We start from the raw sequence: 17,852 nt of genomic DNA, 5'->3' as shown, positions 1-17,852 counted from the left end.
ATCTCCCACATTCCCCATAAACTGTAACATTTGGGGTGTTTGAGTTAATTCCTGAACATATTTTGACATGCATAAAGATGTACTGTCTCTGGTGCATCGTAGAGTTCTTGGCCTCATACTTCTTTCCCATACTTTACTAATTTACTAAAAAGTCCATTGTTCTGGAAAGTAAGACTTTTCAAGCATAACGGTAAAAAGGATTTCAAGGTAGGGGAGGAGGATTCCGGATGAATATATAAAGAATTCAGGAATCAGGTTATCTTCACCGGCATCTTAAATTTGCAATGCTTTCTGAAATTTCATTTCTTGTTTTAGGTGACTCAAGAATCTCTTAAGTTAACTGGCCAAACGACTTATCAAATTCATTCGATTCATAGGTAACACAAAAAATCCTCTAGTAACAGGTAAGTACCATCTATCATGCATTCAGCACACAGGGGACACCGTGACGCCCTGACCCTGACGCCCTGACTCTGACACCGAGACTCTGACACCCGGACCCTGACGCCCTGACTCTAACACCGAGACTCTGACACCCGGACCCTGACTCGAACACCGAGACATCGACACCCGGACCCTGACGCCCTGACTCTAACACCGAGACTCTGACACCCGGACCCTGACTCGAACACCGAGACTCTGACACCCGGACCCTGACGCCCTGACTCTAACACCGAGACACTGACACCCTGACGCCCTGATTCTAACACCGAGACTCTGACACCCGGACCCTGACGCCCTGACTCGAACACCGAGACACTGACACCCGGACCCTGACGCTATGACTCTGACACCCTGACACCTTCGTTGATCTTTAACTCCTACAAACTAAAACTATACTGGACAACTAAATCACGTATTGTTCCACACGTTGGTACGAAAAGGTATTTTTCAGGTTCGATAAGAAATTAAAACAATTCATACTTTCGTTTACATTAGAATGCCAATATTTAAAAAAACAAGTATACTTATGGTGCGTTCCCGGAATTTTGTTAAAAACATATGAACATTATCAGCTGACTGGGGCACCCATACAGGGCCAGAACAATGACTGGTTTCTAATCTGTGAAGCTTGTGCTATCTTACCTATAGAAAACAAATCTTACCTACAGAACTGGAGGCTATTGTTGTGTATTTAAGACATTTACGTAACAGGAATATAAGGCATCTGCATACTAAAATAGACAAACTTTATGGAGAACAACTTCTTTTATTTCGTGAGTGTGACGTTTCGATACAGATTCTTTAACGATATTCAACTCGACTCATTAATAATGCGGGAAATAACGATATTCAACTCGACTCATTTATAATGCGGAAAATAACGATATTCAACTCGACTCATTAATAATGCGGGAAATAATGATATTCAACTCGACTCATTAATAATGCGGGAAATAACGATATTCAACTCGACTCATTAATAATGCGGGAAATAACGATATTCAACTCGACTCATTAATAATGCGGGAAATAACGCTAAGAACTGTATATTTACCAAGAATCTGTATCGAAATGTCGAACTCACGAAATAAAAGAAGTTGTTATCCATAAAGTTTGTCTATTATTGTACTTCGATCCCAACTTCTATAAAATGCCACTCAAAGAAGTTTTCTAAATATACTAGCCACATAAAGAAACTGTGCACACAGAAAATTCCTTAAGGAAATGCAATACAACACAGAAAAGACGAAATGATGTAGACACTTTATAAGCTGAAGTATCGAGCCATACAACATGTGAAAAGAACATGAACAATATCCGTAACGATGACGTCAGAAGTTCAAAGTGAGTAGGGGGTCACACGTCGAAGTCACAAATTCAATAACGGGTATGACCATCATGCGCGTGAATCACATCAGTGCATCGACGACGCATAGAGGCTACCAAATGAGCATAGAAGGCCTGGGGAATGGTCTGGGACGTGGTCACTGCCGTCTGGAACACATATGTGTCTGAGATGAGTCACCAGAATCCATCTGTCCTGTCTTGGCGTCGTTACTCGGGGACGCCCAGAACGTGGGTGGTCGGAGACGTCATTACTGTTTCCATAACGCCTGACCAATGCAGATATCGTGTTACGATGGCATTGGAAATGTGCTGCCACCTGTTGTTGGCTCATTCCTGCTCGAACCATTCCAATGGCTTCATGACGTTGAGCTGATGTTAATCTTGGCATGATGTACATTTGACTTCTCGTGCGAATTTGTGAACGTTTGAATGACCAAAGATCAAGCTTTCGACAGTGACAGCAATCTCTGAGTTTCACATGTTGTGTGCAGCTGCACAGGATGCACGTGCAGTAACACATTGCAAGTCCATAGGCCACCATCAATGACGTCACGTCGCCTGGCACCTGCATGAGCGTTTGATTGTCTCCAATACTTGCTATGTTCACACCTTTATTTATGTATAAAGACGCTGTCTGCCTATCTTAATATTTTGTGTGTGCACAGTTTCTTTAATAATGGTTGTCACCCCCTTCAATTTTTTTAATTGGAGAGGGGGTGTGGGGTGTGGGTGTGAGGGTGTGAGGGTGTGATTCACCATTACAATAGGCGTAGTACTATGGTCAGTAGGAAATTACTCTATATTTACCCTGACTCACTAATGCGGGAAATAACTAAATTCAACTTGATTCAGTAATAATGCGAGAATCAACGCTATATTTACCTGGACTGACTGACTGAGTTTAGTTTTACGCTGCTTTTAGCAATATTCCAGCAATATCATGGCGGGGGACACCAGAAATGGGCTTAACACATTGTGCCCATGTGGGGAATCGAACCCGGGTCTTCGGCGTGACGAGCCAACGCTTTAAGCACTAGGCTACCCCACCGCCCCATATTTACCTGGAATCAAAAATAATGCGGGAAATAACGATATTCAACTGGATTCAGTAATAATGCGAGAATCAACGCTATATTTACCTGGAATAAAAAATAATGCGGGAAATAACGATATTCAACTGGATTCAGTAATAATGCGAGAATCAACGCTATATTTACCTGGAATCAAAAATAATGCGGGAAATAACGATATTCAACTGGATTCAGTAATAATGCGAGAATCAACGCTATATTTACCTGGAATCAAATATAATGCGGGAAATAACGATATTCAACTCGACTCATTAATGATGCAGGAAATAACACCAGGCCTACTGCATACTTACCTGGACTCATTATAAATGTGGGAAATAGGTTTATTTACCTGGACTAATTGCGGGGGCGACATTTGACTACAGCTCTATATTACGACAGCTCCACCTGTTCATAATATATCACTTGTGACAGGTTTCCGCCCTGTTTCAGTTCGAACAAACTAGGTGATCCTTACTGACATTCTATCGTACCGTGTCTCCACTCAACCATGACAATGAACCCGACTGCCTGGAGACTCCAGGCATACTCTCCTGATCAAGTGTTTGAATGACAATTTTCTTTGGATTGTTCTAATTCGACAGCAAACTGGATTATTTACTAACGTCTCCCTTTTGATGTACACTGAGCCACATTCAAGATATTTACGTTTCCATGGCGCTCGGCGATAGCGCTTTTTTGGTATTGAGGTCAAGGACGAATACTTACTCTCCTGTTAAGAAAAGTACAAAACTGGGTGAATATGGCGGCTGTGTATTTTGATGTACTGTGGAAGGACAACGTTGTACAGGCCACACAGTTGTAACACACGCAATACCTGCATCAACACAAGCACCTTTCAACAAACGTGCGTCATCGCCGTGGACGATTGTGGGTGACAGTCGGCGATGGAGTCGCCTACAGCGGAGGTAGGTGTACGATGCATCTCGTTGTGTGAAACAGTGTTACATGTTCAGAACAGGATCGTGGTTGCCGACCTCGTTCTGGTAACGAACGACGCCGTAGTGTGGCAGGAGGGATGTGGAGCACCTGTTGACGAGGTACAGGAACATTGTCATCTTTGGTAATTACAATGTACAGTGCTCATTTCAGTTAAATGGGGGACATGCACGCACACTCAAACACCAACGCACACACAGACACAAACACACGCACAGACACAAACACACGCACGCACACACAGACACAAACACAAGCACGCACGCACGCACACACACACACACACAAACAGAGGGTACTGTGTTGATGATATGTAGTGTTATAGAGGGAATATGTAGTGTTTCGGTTTTAAAGAATTATTCATCTGTAATCTGGCGTTATGTTCTGCAAAGTGGCAGCAACAGTGAACACCAGCAGGCATTTCTATTACCTGACCTCTTGATCTGTTAGTGATGTCCCAGGTTGACCACCTGATAGGGTATTGACATCCATGCTTGACTAACATGATGCCTTAGTGACTCACTGTCCTGGTTGTGATGCAAGTGACACCGGGTGATATTTAGTGATATGCACATGACATATATTGTGTCATGTGAAGAGGTGGAGGTGATATATATAGTGGCATGGATGTGATATATATTGTGTCATGCAGCTGATGTATATAGTTACATGGAGTGATATATATATAGTGACATGGAAGTGTTATATATATTGTGTCATGCAGCTGATGTATATAGTTACATGGAGGTGATATATATACTTACATGGAGGTGATATATATAAGTGACATGGAGTTGATATATATAGTGGCATGGAGGTGATATATATAGTGACATGGAGGTGATATATATACTTACATGGAGGTGATATATATAAGTGACATGGAGTTGATATATATAGTGGCATGGAGGTGATATATATAGTGACATGGAGGTGATATATATATAGTGCCTTGGAGGTGATATATATAGTGACATGGAGGTGATATATATAGTGGCATGGAGGTGATATATATAGTTACATGGAGGTGATATATATATTTACATGGAGGTGATATGTATAGTGACATGCAGTTGATATATATAGTGGCATGGAGGTGACATATATAGTGATATGGAGGTGATATATATATTGTGACATGGAGGTGATATATATATAGTGACATGGAGGTGATATATATAGTGACATGGAGGTGATATATATAGTGACATGGAGGTGATATATATATAGTGACATGGAGGTGATATATATAATGACATGGAGGTGATATATATTGTGGCATGGAGGTGATATGTATAGTGGCATGGAGTTGATATATATAGTGACATGGAGGTGATATATATATAGTGACATGGAGGTGATATATATAGTGGCATGGAGATTATATATATAGTGGCATGGAGGTGATATATATAGTGACATGGAGGTGATATATATATAGTGGCATGGAGGTGATATATATAGTGACATGGAGGTGATATATATAGTGACATGGAGGTGATATATATATAGTGGCATGGAGGTGATATATATAGTGACATGGAGGTGATATATATAGTGGCATGGAGGTGATATATATAGTGACATGGAGGTGATATGTATAGTGACATGGAGGTGATATATATAGTGGCATGGAGGTGATATATATAGTGGCATGGAGGTGATATATATAGTGACATGGAGGTGATATATATAGTGGCATGGAGGTGATATGTATAGTGACATGGAGGTGATATATATGGCGGCATGGAGGTGATATATATAATGACATGGAGGTGATAAAAAATTGTGTCATGGAGGTGATATGTATAGTGGCATGGAGTTGATATATATAGTGACAAGGAGGTGATATATATAGTGATATGTATACTCATTCGATAACACTGACGTCTGTATGTGGGCACATCACAGGTGTCACACAGCATTCGATAACACTGATGTATGAGGGCACATCACAGGTGTCATATTGTATTCGATAACACTGATGTATGAGGGCACATCACAGGTGTCATACAACATTCGATAACACTGATGTCTGTATGAGGGCACATCACAGGTGTCATACAACATTCAATAACACTAATGTATGATTGTACATAACAGGTGTCATAGCATTCGATAACACTGATGTATGAGGGCACATCACAGGTGTCATACAACATTCAATAACACTAATGTATGATTGTACATAACAGGTGTCATAGCATTCGATAACACTGATGTATGAGGGCACATCACAGGTGTCATACAACATTCAATAACACTGATGTATGATTGCACATCACAGGTGTCATAGCATTCGATAACACTGATGTCTGTATGAGGGCACATAACAGGTGTCATATAACATTCGATAGCACTGATGTATGAGGGCACATCACAGGTGTCATAGTATTCGATAACACTGATGTATGAGGGCACATCACAGGTGTCATACAACATTCAATAACACTGATGTATGAGGGCACATCACAGGTGTCATAGCATTAGATAACACTAATGTCTGTATGAGGGCACATAACAGGTGTCATACAACATTCGATAACACTGATGTATGAGGGCACATCGCAGGTGTCATATAGCATTCGATAACACTGATGTATGAGGGCACATCACAGGTGTCATACAACATTCGATAACACTGATGTATGAGGGCACATCGCAGGTGTCATATAGCATTCGATAACACTGATGTATGAGGGCACATCACAGGTGTCAGTATAGTACATGTATAACGTCTCCTGATTACAGAACAGATTCCTGCCACATGCACCAGCCCTATATAGTACATGTATAACGTCTCCTGATTACAGAACAGATTCCTGCCACATGCACCAGCCCTATATAGTACATGTATAACGTCTCCTGATTACAATTTCCAAAGTTTCCCTTTGTGTGTATCTGTTCAACTCTCATTTTGATGGTAATGTCGGTACTGTTTTTATGTCCAATATTGTCAGGCATTACAAGCAGATATATTGTATTCACTACAAGCAGATATATTGTATTCACTACAAGCAGATATATTGTATTCACTACAAGCAGATATATTGTATTCACTACAAGCAGATATATTGTATTCACTACAAGCAGATATATTGTATTCACTACAAGCAGATATATTGTATTCACTACAAGCAGATATATTGTATTCACTACAAGCAGATATATTGTATTCACTTCAAGCATTTTAACACAACACAGCTGCTCCACAAGGTAACGGGAAGCAGTGGTCCAAATTAGCAGAGGAGTCTGACCCAGATATTAATAGGAGCCATCTGTGTTATGTGGTACCTGATTACAGATCCATCTCTCTAGAGTGTCTGTCACAGTTGTCTAATACAATAATAGATCTTTTTTGAGTATTTACTTTCGTTGCCATTTTTTTCTCAGTATTCTTGCAAGAGATACAGTTGTCTTTCTGACATGACAGTACTTAAGCTACCAGTATTAATTATCTACAGTATCTGAATCCTGCTGTATGCTTCCCCTGAAACACACCATCATCTAACCTAGAACTAATTTATTCAACTATTTCCTTTACAAATCCCCGACCGCGTCATACCAAAAGACGTTAAAATATGGTACTTGTTGGTCCCTGCCTGGCACTCAGCATTAATCGGTACAACAAGGACTGGTCGGCTCGGAGTGAATATAATGTGTCTGAGTGGGGTATTCATGCCTCACTGCGGTGTGGTATCTCAGTGGGCTAGCACTATAAAACCAGCTTAAGCCTGGGCTAGTACAAGCAGCTGCACATACACACACACATGCATGCACGTCGGCATATGAGCGAAATATTCTCAAGCACAACGTAAAAACCGATTTCACCTCACCTCACCTCACCTCACCTCACCTCACCTCACCTCACCTCACCTCACCTCACACCTCACTCTACCCTCACCTCACCTCCTCCTCCTCACCTCACCTCTCCTCACCTCACCTCACCTCACCTCACCTCACCTCACCTCACCTCACCTCACCTCACCTCACCTCACCTCACCTCACCTCACCTCACCTCACACCTCACCTCACCTCAACTCACTCAACTCAACTCAGCTCAGCTCAGCTCAGCTCAGCTCAGCTCTGAGCTCAGCTCAGCTCAACTCAACTCAACTCAACTCAACTCAACTCAACTCAACTCAACATACACTGAATAACTCTAAAGAATCAATTTACCATGAAAGCCATGGCATTATATTAATTTGTATTCAGCACATCAAAAGCTTTCTTCCTTGGGGACAGAGGGTCGCCGTGTGAGGTGGGGCTAGTGTGTGCCAACAGTGTGATGTGCTCCTCACACACACACCTGGTGATGGTACCAGTTTGATCTGTCTTGGAATAACCAGTCCTGCTTCACTGGCACTACAACCTTTCCTGTTGTTGCCATGGTAATGTTATAGGATGTACCCTTTGCCCTCTTCTTCTATCAATGAGCAATGAGTACACAGCTGGGTGAGCACTGAGTGCATCATCACTCTGTACTGACAACCCTACTGCTCCACTGGTCTCAACAATGCTGACTGACGTCACATCTATCGCTATACAGGGACATATCTCTACACTCCGCTATACAGGACATATCTCCACACTCCGCTATACAGGACATATCTCTACACTCCTATACTATACAGGACATATCTCTACACTCCTACTTATACAGGACATATCTCTACACTCCAGGCACATATACAGGACATATCTCTACACCGCTATACAGGACATATCTCTACACTCCTCTATCTCAGCTATACAGGACATATCTCTACACCTTATCTCTACACTCAGGACATATCTCTCTCGCTACACTCCGGCTATACAGGGTATCTCTACACTCCGCTATACAGGACATATCTCTACACTCCTATACAGGACATATCTCTACACTCCGCTTATACAGTACATATCTCTACACTCCCTTCAGCTATACAGGGACATATCTCTACACTCCGCTATACAGGACATCTCTCTACGGTACATCTCTACCTCCATTTCCATGCAGGGGTTATATCTCTACTCTCCTGCTCACGGGACGCCGTCTCCACCTATCTCTACCTACTCTATACAGGACATATCTCTACTCTCTACACTCCTCTACGGTACACTCTGTCGGTAGATGGACATATCTCTACACTCACTCCTCTGCTATACAGGGACATATCTCTGCACTCACTATACAGGACATATCTCTCACCCAGCTGTACAGGACATATCTCTACGGCTGGGCATGTCCACACTCCGCTATACAGGACATATCTCTACACTCCGCTATACAGGACATATCTCTACACTCCGCTATACAGGACATATCTCTACACTCCGCTATACAGGACATATCTCTACACTCCGCTATACAGGACATATCTCTACACTCCGCTATACAGGTACATATCTCTACACTCCGCTATACAGGACATATCTCTACACTCAGCTATACAGGACATATGGTCTCTACACTCAAGCTATACCAGGACATATCTCTACACTCCTGTATAATACAGGGACATATCTCACTCCATACACTCCGGGGACATGTTTCTACTAGGGACATATCTCTACACTCACACTATACGGGACATATCTCTACACTCCGGCTATACAGGACATATCTCTACACTCTGCTATACAGGACATATCTCTACACTCCGGCTATACAGGACATATCTCTACACTCGGGCTATACAGGACATATCTCGGCTCAGCTATTAACTGGACATATCTCTACACTCATATATGCAGGACATATCTCTACTCTCCTGCTATGGGACATATCTCTACACTCTACTGTATACTGGGACATATCTCTACACTCCATCTCTATGCAGGGACATATCTCTATCTCTACACTCAAGCATGGGACATATCTCTTATCTCTACTCTCATACAGGGACATATCTCTACACTCATGTGGGACCTCCGTATACAGGACATATCTACACTCCAGCTATATAGGACATGTATCTCTAAGCTCTCAGCTATACGGGACATATCTCTACACTCCTCTATACAGGATCTACGCACTCGTCTACATATCTCTACGCTCCGCTATGCTAGGATATATCTCTACGCTCCGCTATACTAGGATATATATCTACACTCCTGTATACGAGGATATATCTCTACACACCGCTATACGAGGATATATATCTACACTCCTGTATACTAGGATATATCTCTACACTCCGCTATACGGGGACATTTCGCGCTTTTCACGCTTTTCCTTTTGTTGCCACTGCACCCTTGTAACAAACTGGGAAAACGCACAAATAATGATGACTGTTTCTTAAACAACTTCTTTATTTTTGTGACAAAAATGATGCAATTTTTAGTCTGTTGTTTCTATTGCACTCCGTGTTGATTCATTTATGTCGATTTGTTTTTGTGTTAGATTGCAATTGATCGGTATCATTTTGTCTCCAACGGACTGTATGTGATGTTATTACATACAGTGTTATACAGTATATACTGAATGTGTTCAATGACTTGTACTGTTGGTTAAAATGTCAGCTGTATGTGATGACTACTTGTTTCCAAAAAGTATTTCTTATGTTAGCGACAATATTATTTCTTATTTATTCAGGGTTGGCGAACCATAATCTATAATAGATTGACATTTAGTTATCAACAATTGCTGGCATAAAATCTTTTACCCATGAAATTTTCTGAGCATTAATGATGTCTTTCACAATTGCTATACTATTTCCACAATAGCCATATCGATCATCATCATCATCATCAATCATCATCATCATCATCATCATCATCATCATCATCATCTATTATCGCTTTAGGCCACCAGCCCATAACAACATATTACATAAGGAAAATATGTGTACCTGTATGCATGTTAGTGTTTCCATCTTAATCTTATCCGGTTTAGATTTTGATATAGAACTAAAGCACTTTTTTGGAATGTCTTAATTAAATCGTCAGGGTGCGATGGAATAGATGAAAATATAATGATCAAGTGTTCAAAGTAATAAGGATTTCAGTATGACATTATTCCTATTGGAGTGAGTGTTTGAATTGACCATAGATTCATTTATTTTCTTAAGTTTTTCTTCATAATTTAATTTAATTATCTCATGAAGGTCAACATGAAATCTTTCAATCAAGCTTGTGTTAACCAGGTGTGTTGACTGTGTTGGTTGAACCATGATTCTGTCAACCAGATGATCTGTTGTTAACCTGGTTTTCAAATATTCCTTTGCACACATCAAAATGTAGGATTATTCAAACGGAAGCCACTACGTTTGTTTTATTCATTCTACTGAAGCAGAGAACATGGCAGCTGGCAGCGGAGGTGAGGTAATTAGCCCCACAGGATGACAGACACAATGTAATTACCTTTCACTGGACACAGTGATGGAGTTGGTTGCAGCTAGTGTTGGATGAATATACTGACGTTCCAACACGGTGACCAGCGACCAATACTGGTGTTGTATGTGGTAACATGGCCACCCTTCTGTACCCTTGTCAATGTACATGTTTCCATGGCAACAGATGTTATAATATGTTTGTCACATCTGACTAGGCTTCTGACAGCACATGAAACTTTCTGATTCTATTCTTCTAAGCAAAACACTGCTCCATGTATATTTTTATGCAGGTAATTGAATTTAGGACTTTTTTGCCAATCTTTTCTGGTTTCCATGACAATGAATATGTATTCAATGGAAGATTTTGGCGCATACCTCATGAACTGAGCTTCCTAATGATATCTTCAGTCGTCACGTTATCACCTGCTCAGTTATATGTTCGAATCTTTTGTTGCTTTTGTAATTCGGAACAAAAACAGCTGCAAATAGTGATCTCCTCATCATTGTCACGCTGAGATGGTGAATGTTCTTGTTACCGATGGTAACACTCTCACGCTGAGATGGTGAATGTTCTTGTTACTGATGGTAACACTGTCACGCTGAGATGGTGAATGTTCTTGTTACTGATGGTAACACTGTCACGCTGAGATGGTGAATGTTCTTGTTACTGATGGTAACATTGTCACACTGAGATGGAGAATGTTCTTGTTACCGATGGTAACACTGTCACGCTGAGATGGTGAATGTTCTTGTTACTGATGGTAACATTGTCACACTGCGATGGTGAATGTTCTTGTTACTGATGGTAACATTGTCACACAGAGATGGTGAATGTTCTTGTTACTGATGGTAACACTGTCACACAGAGATGGTGAATGTTCTTGTTACTGATGGTAACATTGTCACACTGAGATGGTGAATGTTCTTGTTACTGATGGTAACACTGTCACACAGAGATGGTGAATGTTCTTGTTACTGATGGTAACACTGTCACACAGAGATGGTCAATGTTCTTGTTACTGATGGTAACATTGTCACACTGAGATGGAGAATGTTCTTGTTACTGATGGTAACACTGTCATACTACTGAGATGGTGAATGTTCTTGTTACTGATGGTAACACTGTCACACAGAGATGGTGAATGTTCTTGTTACTGATGGTAACACTGTCACGCTGAGATGGTGAATGTTCTTGTTACTGATGGTAACATTGTCATACTGAGATGGTGAATGTTCTTGTTACTGATGGTAACATTGTCACGCTGAGATGGTGAATGTTCTTGTTACCGATGGTAACACTGTCACGCTGAGATGGTGAATGTTCTTGTTACTGATGGTAACATTGTCATACTGAGATGGTGAATGTTCTTGTTACTGATGGTAACACTGTCACGCTGAGATGGTGAATGTTCTTGTTACTGATGGTAACACTGTCATACTGAGATGGTGAATGTTCTTGTTACTGATGGTAACATTGTCACACTGAGATGGTGAATGTTCTTGTTACTGATGGTAACACTGTCACACAGAGATGGTGAAAGTTCTTGTTACTGATGGTAATATTGTCACACTGAGATGGTGAATGTTCTTGTTACTGATGGTAACATTGTCATATTACTGAGATGGTGAAGGTTCTTGTTACTGATGGTAACACTGTCACACTGAGATGGTGAATGTTCTTGTTACTGATGGTAACACTGTCACACTGAGATGGAGAATGTTCTTGTTACTGATGGTAACACTGTCATACTACTGAGATGGAGAATGTTCTTGTTACTGATGGTAACACTGTCATACTGAGATGGTGAATGTTCTTGTTACTGATGGTAACACTGTCACACTGAGATGGTGAATGTTCTTGTTACTGATGGTAACACTGTCACACTAAGATGGTGAATGTTCTTGTTACTGATGGTAACACTGTCACACAGAGATGGTGAATGTTCTTGTTACTGATGGTAACATTGTCACACTGAGATGGAGAATGTTCTTGTTACTGATGGTAACACTGTCACACTGAGATGGTGAATGTTCTTGTTACTGATGGTAACACTGTCACACAGAGATGGTGAATGTTCTTGTTACTGATGGTAACATTGTCACACTGAGATGGAGAATGTTCTTGTTACTGATGGTAACACTGTCATACTACTGAGATGGTGAATGTTCTTGTTACTGATGGTAACACTGTCACACTGAGATGGTGAATGTTCTTGTTACTGATGGTAACACTGTCACACTGAGATGGTGAATGTTCTTGTTACTGATGGTAACACTGTCACACTGAGATGGTGAATGTTCTTGTTACTGATGGTAACATTGTCACACTGAGATGGTGAATGTTCTTGTTACCGATGGTAACACTGTCACGCTGAGATGGTGAATGTTCTTGTTACTGATGGTAACATTGTCATACTGAGATGGTGAATGTTCTTGTTACCGATGGTAACACTGTCACGCTGAGATGGTGAATGTTCTTGTTACTGATGGTAACACTGTCATACTGAGATGGTGAATGTTCTTGTTACTGATGGTAACATTGTCACACTGAGATGGTGAATGTTCTTGTTACTGATGGTAACACTGTCACACTGAGATGGTGAATGTTCTTGTTACTGATGGTAACACTGTCACACTGAGATGGTGAATGTTCTTGTTACTGATGGTAACATTGTCATACTACTGAGATGGTGAAGGTTCTTGTTACTGATGGTAACACTGTCACACTGAGATGGTGAATGTTCTTGTTACTGATGGTAACACTGTCACACTGAGATGGAGAATGTTCTTGTTACTGATGGTAACACTGTCACACTGAGATGGAGAATGTTCTTGTTACTGATGGTAACACTGTCATACTGAGATGGTGAATGTTCTTGTTACTGATGGTAACACTGTCACACTGAGATGGTGAATGTTCTTGTTACTGATGGTAACACTGTCACGCTAAGATGGAGAATGTTCTTGTTACTGATGGTAACACTGTCACACAGAGATGGAGAATGTTCTTGTTACTGATGGTAACATTGTCACACTGAGATGGAGAATGTTCTTGTTACTGATGGTAACACTGTCACACAGAGATGGAGAATGTTCTTGTTACTGATGGTAACATTGTCACGCTGAGATGGAGAATGTTCTTGTTACTGATGGTAACATTGTCATACTACTGAGATGGAGAATGTTCTTGTTACTGATGGTAACACTGTCACACAGAGATGGTGAATGTTCTTGTTACTGATGGTAACACTGTCACACTGAGATGGTGAATGTTCTTGTTACCGATGGTAACTCTGTCACGCTGAGATGGAGAATGTTCTTGTTACTGATGGTAACACTGTCACACAGAGATGGTGAATGTTCTTGTTACTGATGGTAACACTGTCACACTGAGATGGTGAATGTTCTTGTTACTGATGGTAACACTGTCACACTGAGATGGTGAATGTTCTTGTTACTGATGGTAACATTGTCACACTGAGATGGAGAATGTACTTGTTACTGATGGTAACACTGTCACACTGAGATGGTGAATGTTCTTGTTACTGATGGTAACACTGTCACACTGAGATGGTGAATGTTCTTGTGACTGATGGTAACACTGTCACACAGAGATGGTGAATGTTCTTGTTACTGATGGTAACACTGTCACACTGAGATGGTGAATGTTCTTGTTACTGATGGTAACACTGTCACACTGAGATGGTGAATGTTCTTGTTACTGATGGTAACACTGTCACACTGAGATGGTGAATGTTCTTGTTACTGATGGTAACACTGTCACACTGAGATGGTGAATGTTCTTGTTACTGATGGTAACACTGTCACACTGAGATGGTGAATGTTCTTGTTACTGATGGTAACACTGTCACACTGAGATGGTGAATGTTCTTGTTACTGATGGTAACACTGTCACACTGAGATGGTGAATGTTCTTGTTACTGATGGTAACACTGTCACACTGAGATGGAGAATGTTCTTGTTACTGATGGTAACACTGTCACACTGAGATGGTGAATGTTCTTGTTACTGATGGTAACACTGTCACGCTGAGATGGAGAATGTTCTTGTTACTGATGGTAACACTGTCACACTGAGATGGTGAATGTTCTTGTTACTGATGGTAACACTGTCACACTGAGATGGTGAATGTTCTTGTTACTGATGGTAACACTGTCACACTGAGATGGTGAATGTTCTTGTTACTGATGGTAACACTGTCACACTGAGATGGTGAATGTTCTTGTTACTGATGGTAACACTGTCACACTGAGATGGTGAATGTTCTTGTTACTGATGGTAACACTGTCACACTGAGATGGTGAATGTTCTTGTTACTGATGGTAACACTGTCACACTGAGATGGTGAATGTTCTTGTTACTGATGGTAACACTGTCACACTGAGATGGTGAATGTTCTTGTTACTGATGGTAACACTGTCACACTGAGATGGTGAATGTTCTTGTTACTGATGGTAACACTGTCACACTGAGATGGTGAATGTTCTTGTTACTGATGGTAACACTGTCACACTGAGATGGTGAATGTTCTTGTTACTGATGGTAACACTGTCACACAGAGATGGTGAATGTTCTTGTTACCGATGGTAACACTGTCATACTGAGATGGTGAATGTTCTTGTTACTGATGGTAACACTGTCACACTGAGATGGTGAATGTTCTTGTTACTGATGGTAACATTGTCATACTACTGAGATGGAGAATGTTCTTGTTACTGATGGTAACACTGTCACACTGAGATGGTGAATGTTCTTGTTACTGATGGTAACACTGTCACACTGAGATGGTGAATGTTCTTGTTACTGATGGTAACACTGTCACACTGAGATGGTGAATGTTCTTGTTACCGATGGTAACACTGTCACGCTAAGATGGAGAATGTTCTTGTTACTGATGGTAACACTGTCACACAGAGATGGAGAATGTTCTTGTTACTGATGGTAACATTGTCACACTGAGATGGAGAATGTTCTTGTTACTGATGGTAACACTGTCACACAGAGATGGAGAATGTTCTTGTTACTGATGGTAACATTGTCACGCTGAGATGGAGAATGTTCTTGTTACTGATGGTAACATTGTCATACTACTGAGATGGAGAATGTTCTTGTTACTGATGGTAACACTGTCACACAGAGATGGTGAATGTTCTTGTTACTGATGGTAACACTGTCACACTGAGATGGTGAATGTTCTTGTTACTGATGGTAACACATCACACTGAGATGGTGAATGTTCTTGTTACTGATGGTAACACTGTCACACCGAGATGGTGAATGTTCTTGTTACTGATGGTAACACTGTCACACTGAGATGGTGAATGTTCTTGTTACTGATGGTAACACTGTCACACTGAGATGGTGAATGTTCTTGTTACTGATGGTAACACTGTCACACTGAGATGGTGAATGTTCTTGTTACTGATGGTAACACTGTCACACCTGAGATGGTGAATGTTCTTGTTACTGATGGTAACACTGTCACACTGAGATGGAGAATGTTCTTGTTACTGATGGTAACACTGTCACACTGAGATGGTGAATGTTCTTGTTACTGATGGTAACACTGTCACACAGAGATGGTGAATGTTCTTGTTACCGATGGTAACACTGTCATACTGAGATGGTGAATGTTCTTGTTACTGATGGTAACACTGTCACACTGAGATGGTGAATGTTCTTGTTACTGATGGTAACATTGTCATATTACTGAGATGGAGAATGTTCTTGTTACTGATGGTAACACTGTCACACTGAGATGGTGAATGTTCTTGTTACTGATGGTAACACTGTCATACTGAGATGGTGAATGTTCTTGTTACTGATGGTAACACTGTCACACTGAGATGGTGAATGTTCTTGTTACCGATGGTAACACTGTCACGCTAAGATGGAGAATGTTCTTGTTACTGATGGTAACACTGTCACACAGAGATGGAGAATGTTCTTGTTACTGATGGTAACATTGTCACACTGAGATGGAGAATGTTCTTGTTACTGATGGTAACACTGTCACACAGAGATGGAGAATGTTCTTGTTACTGATGGTAACATTGTCACACTGAGATGGAGAATGTTCTTGTTACTGATGGTAACATTGTCATACTACTGAGATGGAGAATGTTCTTGTTACTGATGGTAACACTGTCACACTGAGATGGTGAATGTTCTTGTTACTGATGGTAACACTGTCACACTGAGATGGTGAATGTTCTTGTTACCGATGGTAACACTGTCACGCTGAGATGGAGAATGTTCTTGTTACTGATGGTAACACTGTCACACAGAGATGGTGAATGTTCTTGTTACTGATGGTAACACTGTCACACTGAGATGGTGAATGTTCTTGTTACCGATGGTAACACTGTCACGCTGAGATGGAGAATGTTCTTGTTACTGATGGTAACATTGTCACACTGAGATGGAGAATGTTCTTGTTACTGATGGTAACATTGTCATACTACTGAGATGGAGAATGTTCTTGTTACTGATGGTAACACTGTCACACAGAGATGGTGAATGTTCTTGTTACTGATGGTAACACTGTCACACTGAGATGGTGAATGTTCTTGTTACTGATGGTAACACTGTCACACTGAGATGGTGAATGTTCTTGTTACTGATGGTAACACTGTCACACTGAGATGGTGAATGTTCTTGTTACTGATGGTAACACTTGTCACACTGAGAT

General features: G+C 40.9%; 1 protein-coding gene across 1 annotated transcript in view; it reads left to right on the top strand.

Moving 5' to 3' along the window:
- Positions 1–3,244: 3,244 nt before the first annotated feature.
- Positions 3,245–17,852, top strand: part of LOC124262414 (nuclear hormone receptor HR96-like) — a 90,808-nt gene continuing 76,200 nt past the window's right edge. Inside the window, exon 1 of the mRNA XM_046696897.1 lies at positions 3,245–3,790. Coding sequence (XP_046552853.1) covers positions 3,770–3,790 — 21 coding nt within the window. The 5' untranslated portion in view covers positions 3,245–3,769. The remainder of the gene's footprint in view (positions 3,791–17,852) is intronic.

Source organism: Haliotis rubra, unplaced genomic scaffold (assembly GCF_003918875.1).
Source record: "Haliotis rubra isolate DU_JTF1 unplaced genomic scaffold, ASM391887v1 Scf837, whole genome shotgun sequence".
Classification (NCBI taxonomy): Eukaryota; Metazoa; Mollusca; class Gastropoda; order Lepetellida; family Haliotidae; genus Haliotis; species Haliotis rubra.
The sequence above is the reverse complement of the archived record's forward strand: the minus strand, read 5'-3'. Positions and strand labels throughout refer to the sequence as shown.